The sequence below is a fragment of the Hibiscus syriacus genome, unplaced genomic scaffold (assembly GCF_006381635.1).
Source record: "Hibiscus syriacus cultivar Baekdansim isolate YM2019G1 unplaced genomic scaffold, ASM638163v2 tig00111366_pilon, whole genome shotgun sequence".
Taxonomy (NCBI): Eukaryota; Viridiplantae; Streptophyta; class Magnoliopsida; order Malvales; family Malvaceae; genus Hibiscus; species Hibiscus syriacus.
In genome coordinates, this window is record NW_024063071.1 from 1,670,275 (window position 1) to 1,679,594 (window position 9,320).

The window sequence follows — 9,320 nt, forward strand, 5'->3', positions numbered from 1 at the left end:
CACCATCGTCACCGGCTTCGCCTCCCGACCACACCTGACCCTTGATTCATACTCACCTTGCTAGCCACTCGCCAAAATTCACCTCCGTTCGTCGTAGAGAGAGCCCTGAATCTCGTTGAAAAACCCCAATACCCATTTTCTGTTTTCATCAATTTTTGGCCAATTGGATCATCCATTCGCCACACCGCCACCCCCGTTGGAGTCCTCACACTGTTTCGACCAAAACTCATTCGGTCGTGCCTCCTTACTGTCGTTCCTTCTCCATCCGCCGTTGGTTAAAAAGGAGAAGAAAGAGAAGAAGAAGAATAATAGGGGGTTAACGGCCGTTAAGTTCTACGTTAGCTAACTCTAACGGAAGATAACGATAGGGACCTTACTGAAAATGAACTAAAAGTTCGATGATTGTATTGCAAGTTTCAAAAGTTAGGTGACCAAAATGCAAGTACCCTAAAAGCTAGGGGACTATTTATATACTTTACCTTCTTTTAAATATAAAAGTTAAAAAAAATTATAAATTTTAAAAATATATAAAATTTTAAAAAATATAAACACGACACAATATTAATTAACGGAGGTTTTTAATGATTGTTATGGTGTATGCACTTACAAATATAATGTTTGAAACGTTAGATACTTATTTTGAACAAAAAATTTTTTATACACCTAAAATTAAATTAGGGAAATAGTGGAGGTATGAATTTTTTTTTTTTTTTGAAAAATGAGGTGGTTGAGAATTATTTTGGGATTTAGGTTATTTGTTACAATGCACATGAAACTCGTCACATAGGCATGACGAGTTCTATAAAATATATTAAAAATTAAAACTCATTATGGAATCGTGACAAGTTTCATACAATTTTGTTCTATATCATATGACGAGTTCTAATTTTTAATATATTTTATAAACTCATCACGTGAGGTAAACTCGGTGACCGTTTTCCTCAACCATATGCAAATGAACAAGCAGCTAGGTTTGCCAATGGAGGAGCTTATCCTCCTGATCTAAGTCTCATTACCAAAGCACTTCTTGCTTCGCTTTTTAGATCAATGTGGAAATTATGGTTTATATATTACTGAGGTGTCTACTTTTTTCTGTCAGGCTCGTCATAATGGCCAGAATTTTGTGTTTTCTCTTCTAACTGGTTACCGTGATCCTCCTGCTGGTGTTACGGTAAATTCTGCTTCAGCCTATCATGTACAACCTGACATTAAAAACGCCACATGTTGGCTCTGTAGAAAGATTCTGTAGGTGATCATATCTACATATTTCGCAATAGGGTGGATAAGATGTGCACTGAAGTCGGGATAAAATTTTATGGCTTTCCAATGAGAAATGCTATGGCTTGCAGATGCAGCTATAATTCTGAAATTAAGCATTGATTTCCCCTTTACTATAGTTTTTTCTGTTTAATTTTTGCATGCGTGCGACCTAAATTTACACCTTGTTAGGCTAAATGTGTCTGGTCTCCAATGAATATTTTTTGTTGTTGAAACTATAACCCATACTTTCCCGGGGGAGCAATTGCCATGCCTAAAATGCTTATCGATGGTGCTATGGAGTACGAAGATGGCACACCTGCAACTGAAGCTCAGGTTGGTTTCTAGTTTTTTGTTCCATTTTGAGAACCCTCTGATGTATTTGCACATTTTATGGGGTACACGGCTCACGCTTTTGTATCGTTATTGTATAGATGGGGAAAGACGTGGCTACATTTTTGTCATGGGCAGCAGAACCGAAAATGGAAGAAAGGAAGCTGGTGCGTATTATTATAACGATTGATTCATCGAATGACGGACCTTTGTTTTAACAAAACTTATTCCCGACATTTCCGTCGTCTAATGCAGATGGGTTTTAAATGGATATTCGTATTGTCGTTGGCATTGCTTCAAGCTGGTTATTACCGGCGCCTGAGGTGGTCTGTTCTCAAATCTCGCAAGCTGATTGTTGATGTCGTCAACTAGTCACCCCGGTAACATCAACTAGCCGCCCTCCGGTTTATATCATGCTTATTTGTTTTTCACGGATTCAGAAATAATAGATTTTGAGATGATGTAGGTTCTGCTTTGATCAGTTCGCTGGTTGTTTTCTCAAGTGCCAATGGAGTGATCTGAGAAGAAATAAGCACAGCGTACATGCGTTAAGTTCTGCTTTGACACTTGAGAATTTTGTTTATATCTTTCCTTTCGATGCCTTCTTTTTTGTGATAATTATCTTGGAACAATAAAAATTTATTTGATGTACCCTTTTCTTTTAATTACCATTTTAATACTTCTGTAATAGTTTTTTATTTAATTATATTATATATTAGTTTAATGAGAATGAAAGGAATTTTTGTCAACCAATTTGTAAAGACCTTGTTAATAGTTAACCAATCATTTGTTAATAGTTCACCTTTATATATCTTATAACGTGATGTTTCTTTTTCTTTATTATTACACTAATAGTTAACCAATCATGTGTTAATAATTTAATGGTTCAACATTAATATACTACTAGCTAATCACTACTTTTTTATATTATTTATTTTTCAATTTGACTAAATTTATATCTAACTTGATCTAAAATAAAAAATTGACCGATTCAATATTGACCCATCTCAAACTTAACTCGATCCAACTTACTATAAACTCGAATTAAATTTAAATACAATTCAATAGGACCTAATCAAATCTAAATCACATACGATATAACCTCAAAATAATAAGACCCAACATGACTTAACCTAAATCCAATTCAAATGACATGATTGCCACCTTTATTCTCGAATTCCAAATCAAGAATCAAACATACAAAAATAACATTATTAACCTCAATCTCATAATTGATGTTCATGCATGAAACCAAAAATGATAGATTTTGACCTATAAGTTCATTACATTGCTAGATGAAAGGAAATCACCATCTACTCTTATCCTTTTGAAGCTTAACACATGAACATTTACTTCTCTTCTTAATTTAAACATGTTCTAAGGAATTTCTTTAATGCTCTAGCTTTCTCTCAGGTTTGGAGCTCTTATCAATGGTGGAAAATGAAAAATGGGGTGATGGAGAGGATGGAAGAAAATGATTATTTTTTCTCCTTAAATTCGGTGGAGTGCTTTTTCAAGGAAAATCATGTTATATATGTATATATGTATATAGGCTAGTATCCAATTACATAGTGCAAAATTAAAAACATCCTTTTAAGATCATTGGAGGGGAGAAATAAAATATTGACATTAGCAGTAGAAATTGAAAATATATTCACTGGGAAAAATGAGCTAACCTTATCCTTTAATTTCCCCTCAACATTTAAACTAAAAGTTTTACACCAAGTATAAGTGGATCCTAACCTCTCTATATATATCCTTAAAATTATATACCATATCATATAATATATACACATATATTAAGAATTTGTCAAATATCATTTTAATTCCACTATCTTTATTAAAGGTATAATTTTCATACAAAAATCATACTTTCTCATTTAAAACATTTTAGTTATTACTATAAAAATCTCATAAACAATGGCAAAAGTCATATGATAATAATTTATCCTTTTGTTGAGTAGGGGTAGGAGTGCTTAACGAGCTGAGCAACTTGAACTCAACTCGGTCAAAATTCGGTAAACGCTCGACTCAAACTTAACTTGAGATCTTAACGAGCTGAACCAAGCAAAGTCTAACTCGATTCGATAAGTTAGCGAGCAGCTCGTTAATTTTTAAAATATATTTTTAGTAATTACTTTAAAATTATTTCATTCAAAAAATAAATCTAAATAAAAATTATTAGTTTATTAATAAATAATGATAAAAATAATAAGTTAACTAATCTATTATTTTTTAATAAATAATAAAATATTATAATTAATAGTATCATTTTAATACAAAAAAAACTCAACCCTAATATCCTCATATAGTATTAGTAAATTTTATTTTTAGTTAAAAAAATAAAGTGAATTTTTTAGTGAGCTTAACGAGCAACGAGTCGAGCTTAACAAGCAACGAGTGGAGTCAAGCAGCAAATTTTTTTAACGAGCACGAGTCGAGCACAAATTTAACGAGCTTAACGAGCAACAAATCGAGTCGAGCAGCAAATTTTTTTAATGAGCACGAGTCAAGCACTACCCAACTCGTGATCAACTCGCTCGATAAACACCCCTAGTAGGGAGTAAGAACATGATTTTCAATCAAACTATGTAAAATCTTTCTTCACAAATTTCTTCACGAATTACTCTCTTAATTTACTCTACCAAAATATGTAAAATATCCTTTTGTATCTTAGGCGAAGTGTAAGAAGCATTTTTTGAGCATTTTCTAATATAACTTTTTCAACATCTTTATTATAAGAGGCTAATTGTTTCACGAGTTTAAGAAAAATTCTTCGATTAGATGAAGATTCAGTTTCTTCACGACTTCTCATTGGTAACCCTTGTAAAGCTAGCCAATGCAATGCATCTATAGATATTTCAAGTCTAAGCCAATTATTAGCAATTTGTAATGATGTTTGCCTATGCAACACTTGCTGCAAGTGAAAAAAATCCTTCAATTCTTGCTTAGTAATTTTATGAGATGAATTAAGTTCTGAACCTACATGCATCTTAAAATAACTTTTTTCATTTACTTTCTTTTAATTCAAAACTCGTTCATAGTGAAAGTCTTGTGCGATGAATGATTATCTGGCTTGTTAAAAAGAAAGCAAATAAAACATAAGGCATTATCATTTCAAGAGAATATTCTACCCATGAACAAAAATTTTTGTGCCAATGAAGCTTAAAATCGACGAGGGTAAGAAACATGTACATATTTTTTGAATTCAGAGAGCACTGATTGATATGAACCCTTAACAATATAAGCTCTTCGAATTGCATTTCTTTCTTATTCAGAAAGTTATTCCTACATTTGCTTTTGCTTATTAAGATCTCGCTCCAAGTAATTAGAGTTAGTATTTGATTTCTGATTTCTAGCTATCTTTAAAGATCTATCTTCCGAAGATGAAACATCAATAGGTGTACAAGGTGAAACATTGTACTTGTATTTTTCAAAGTTTCCCGTTTTTCTCTTAAAAGTTCAATAATTGCTAGATTTCCCCCTATGACAAGCTACATTTATATAAAATTAATTCACGAACATAAAAAATCAAATTTAATAATAACCATTCACATTAACAGTTATTAAATTAATTAAAAGAATACTAAAATTAAATAAAATATCAAATAATTCTAATTAAAAATAATAAATATAATATTATTTAATTGAGTACCTTTAAAAATTCAGTGACAAACAATAAAGAATCATATTAAAACAATATTGAAGGAGATTTAGTCGATGGAAGAGTGATTAATTCAAGATATTTCTATAAAATATTTCAATATTTTACTCTATTTATAAATTTTTGACGAGTCTTACAATTATATTAAGACTAGGGTAATAAAAACATAAAATTGGAGCAGGGGTCAATACCACTTTGGGCCCTTGTCTTTGGTCTTGATTATGATTTTTTTAAAAATATATTTAAAATTATTATTTTAAAAAAACTAATTTTTTCTGAAATTATATATAATAAAAAACTCAAAAGTCCCAAAATAAAAAACCTTAATTTCAATCTCCTTTCCATCGTTGATTTCCATTAATGCCGTCAACGACCTTGACGACGAGCGACCATTCGAATACTCATCAGTCAAACCCCACGCTTCAAGCGACGATCAAGAGAGCACCGGTGTAAACAGACGTAGGTGGAGGAGTATATATACAAGTATATATACACAACATATATACACACACAGAAATAGCAGCAGAAAATATTGTAATAGGCTCAAAAGTAACACACGCCAGGCTTGATTTACAAACTAATAATGGTAGCAGGGTGAAGTGAATCCCATATTCAACCGACGTAGGTGAAGGACTATATATACAAGTATATATACACTATATATACAAGTATATATACACTATATATACACAGGAGAAATAGCAGCATAAAATATTGTAATAGGCTCAAAAGTAACACACCATGCTTGATTTACAAACTAATAATGGTAGCGGGGTGAAGTGAATCCCATATTCATGTTCTCAACCCAAAAACACTGGGATTTCAAGACCTACTTTCCATCTACATTATTGATTCAACAGTATCAGTACCACCTTCGTAATTTTCTGTCTCTAGATTCAACACTTCCCATATATATACACTTGCATAGGAAAATTGTACAAGTTTGGTTCTTTCCTTTCGTTTTCGTCCTTCGACGTCGGTCGATGGCCCTTGATCACAAGAACCTTGTCACATTAACTAAAATTCATTAGCTATTAAATATTGAATTCTTTGATTTTTTACTCTTTAAATTAGAGGTGATTAAATATTGAATTCTTAGATTTAAAAAATTAGAGTTGACATAGTAATTACTCTACTTATTATTGAGCATTCTGCTCGTCTGAGGAATCAACTCAGCAATAAAGATATCCTTACTTATTTTAGTGGTCCCAATAGAAGATATAAGATGTCAACTTCCTCCTCGAATATAATGGTTCAGTTAAAGTAGTAGAGAAATTACTATATCAACTTTCCTCACCTAATCATTCATCATTTCAACCACTAAAATTTTCCCAACTTCCTTTTTATTTTATTTTATTCATGTCATTTTTTCAAGGACAAATCTTCACATTTTTCATGTAAATATAGAAATGAGTGGTTACTTGAAAGTTAACTATGAACGGCCTAATGACATACAAGAGAAAAAGTGAATCAAGTAAATTTTACTCATTAAAATCTTGAATAAATAATAAAAAATTCATGAAATAATTTCTCAAAGTAACGGTTACTTAAGTGATGGATTTGTTCTCTTTTGATACGATGCTTTATTTTATTTTTTGTTTTGTTTCTAGTGAGTTGCCTTTGGAAGTTTATTTCTTTATTGATAAAATATAAATTAAAGTATTCCCCATTCATATTATCTGTCGAAACAACAAACAGCTCGTCACCATCTATTATCTATTTTCCAGATAGCCTATCAAAACTTCATATGTATAATAATATATGCGTATTTTGAATTTTACCTGAGCTACAAGTTTTGTCTGAAACTATAACGCGTGTCCAAGAAAGATAAACTTGTACTATGTTATCAGTTAGTTTTCATTCCACCTGTACCTTAATAAAATTAAAAATTATTTAAAGTTTGTACTTTGTCCCCCCCAAGCTATCACCAAACCAATCCTCTTCGACAACCTAACCCTTCTTTTCAAACACTATTAAACCTACTTAAATATATAAATATATATCCAAAATCCTAAGGTTTTGGATTTCTATCAGATACAGAAGAAAATGTTAATGAACTATGAATAAAGAGAATGTTTTGAAGTATAATTAACAAATTAAATTTTTAGTTTTAAATTACTTAAATATTTATATTTTCGAGTTTCGTAAACACAATGCCAATTGCATTTTGTACCATACATTTATTTTTCTTCTTATAATTGTTTTTAGTATTCATTTATATATAACCATAATCCAGTAAAAAAAATGGTACACATTAACTTATTATTATTCTATTATTTCTTTCCTTGGATATATCGTTTACCTTAAAGTCCGAGACTGAGAGCAGCCTCCACGTCGAGCCGCCATACAAAACCACCGTGACCGCCACCAGCACCATCTATTTTCCAGACATCACACGGCAGCATTATCGTGGAACACTTGTTCATCCACGTGAACTGCAACCTTACTTTGCATGAAAATGCAGTGCAAAAATTAGGTAAATCTTTTTTAATCACAAGCCAAACCTTTATCTGTGGCGGCGAAACAGCCGGCAGCCACTCCTTACGCCCTTTCCCCACCGTCAACATCCTCTCATACGCCCGGTTAACCCACTGAACCCTATTGAAACCGTCGGATATAAACCCTGGACATGTGTCGGCCTCCAGATTCTTCATCTTCTCAACGTCCGTACTCCCGAGTTCTCTCCCAGCCATGCAAGTATCCGTCACGCACTCCACCGTAACCCACGACTCAACCACTGTTTCCCTTTCTGTTTGACTCACCACGGCCGTACGATCAGGTTCCGCCGACCGGCTGTTCAAGTTCGAATAAAACAACGAAGGCAGATCTTGATTATTTCCCCCCAAAATTGCAATGTTTTCATCGTTAATTGAACCGTTTGCTTCAGTTTTCTCCGGCAATAACTGCAACGTGACAATCTTTTCAGTTTTATTTGAAGTTTGCTGATCATGATCTGGTGGTAATGGTGGTGATGATGACGATCTTTTATTTCTCTTGATATTATTCTTTCGAACCCTAACGTACTTTCTTTTAGCTCTCGGCTTACAAAGCAACAAGTTTTTGTTACCAACCTGACCCCCACAGGAATCATACTCTCCGGTCATCGGTTTCGGAGCGATTGGCCGGAATCTTAGCACTACCGGATTGATGTTCACCGTTTTGTCTTGCGAACCCCATGCGTAGCTTACAAAGCTCCATTTCTCACCACTGTTATTCATCTTTTCGCTGCCGGGAGGAAAAATCTGATCCTCTTTCACTTTTCTCTGCTTTTCTCTTCAAAATCTCAAATCATTTTTCTCACTTTAAATTTCGGTTTTATTTTTAAGGTTTTTTTCTTTTTCATGAGAAGCATAATCATAGCTGCAAACTAATAGAGAAAACAATACGTGTTTAGGGTAACTTATGAACAGTGAAGATTTTTATTGGATAAAAGTTCAGAAAGATCTACTTACTTTTTTTATATATTTTTATATCAATTCAATTTTATAAATATTTAATGCATCGTAAAGATATAATTTTTTAAAATATATCATATGTTAGCGTGAATTTATATTACTTCAAGGATAAGTAAATTAATATTATTTTTTAAAATATCGGGTTTGAGTATCATTAATATTAGAAATACGAGTAATCAATGTCAAATGATTGAGATTTATCTTTTAATAAATATTAATTTGTATTTAACTCATATTAATATATATTTATATATCATGTGTTATTATTTTATTTATAAATGATATAAAAAAAATTATATAATGAATACATTAAATATTAATAGATATATATATTTACTTTGCATAAAACATAAAACTAATATAATGAAGCACTCGTTTACTTAAATAAAACTATAAACTTATGTAATATTTTCATGAAATTATACCACTCAAAACTGATATAAGTTAGATGTTGATTGATACGATTATATAATATATTAGGAAAAAACAAATATAATATACAAAATTATTTTCAAGTAAATATACGATATTCTATGCTATCAATCTTAATGGAGTTTTTAAACTTCACGCGAAGTTAACATTCAAGACCTTCTGTCTTATCATATAAAAAT

At 31.7% G+C, this 9,320-nt stretch overlaps 2 protein-coding genes across 2 annotated transcripts; one reads left to right on the top strand and one right to left on the bottom strand.

The window, feature by feature from the left end:
* Nucleotides 1–965: 965 nt before the first annotated feature.
* LOC120159625 (cytochrome c1-2, heme protein, mitochondrial-like) lies at nucleotides 966–1,969 on the top strand. The gene is made up of 5 exons (XM_039170204.1): nucleotides 966–1,020; nucleotides 1,100–1,182; nucleotides 1,493–1,593; nucleotides 1,692–1,757; nucleotides 1,846–1,969. Exons 3-5 carry the CDS (start codon nucleotides 1,528–1,530, stop codon nucleotides 1,960–1,962), a joined length of 249 nt encoding a protein of 82 aa, XP_039026135.1. The 5' UTR covers nucleotides 966–1,020; nucleotides 1,100–1,182; nucleotides 1,493–1,527; the 3' UTR covers nucleotides 1,963–1,969.
* A 5,570-nt stretch (nucleotides 1,970–7,539) lies between these two features.
* LOC120159626 lies at nucleotides 7,540–8,581 on the bottom strand. The gene has a single exon (XM_039170206.1). The coding sequence runs from the start codon at nucleotides 8,470–8,472 to the stop codon at nucleotides 7,558–7,560; it is 915 nt and encodes a 304-aa protein (XP_039026137.1). The 5' UTR covers nucleotides 8,473–8,581; the 3' UTR covers nucleotides 7,540–7,557.
* Nucleotides 8,582–9,320: the final 739 nt, after the last annotated feature.

Excerpts from the sequence above, each read along its gene's own strand:
- LOC120159625 (XM_039170204.1), top strand. The coding sequence starts at position 1,528 with ATGCCTAAAATGCTTATCGATGGTGCTATGGAGTACGAAGATGGCACA. Across the intron at positions 1,594-1,691 it reads CACCTGCAACTGAAGCTCAG|ATGGGGAAAGACGTGGCTAC; the intron begins GTTGGTTTCTAG and ends GTTATTGTATAG. Across the intron at positions 1,758-1,845 it reads AAATGGAAGAAAGGAAGCTG|ATGGGTTTTAAATGGATATT; the intron begins GTGCGTATTATT and ends CGTCTAATGCAG.
- LOC120159626 (XM_039170206.1), bottom strand. The coding sequence starts at position 8,472 with ATGAATAACAGTGGTGAGAAATGGAGCTTTGTAAGCTACGCATGGGGT.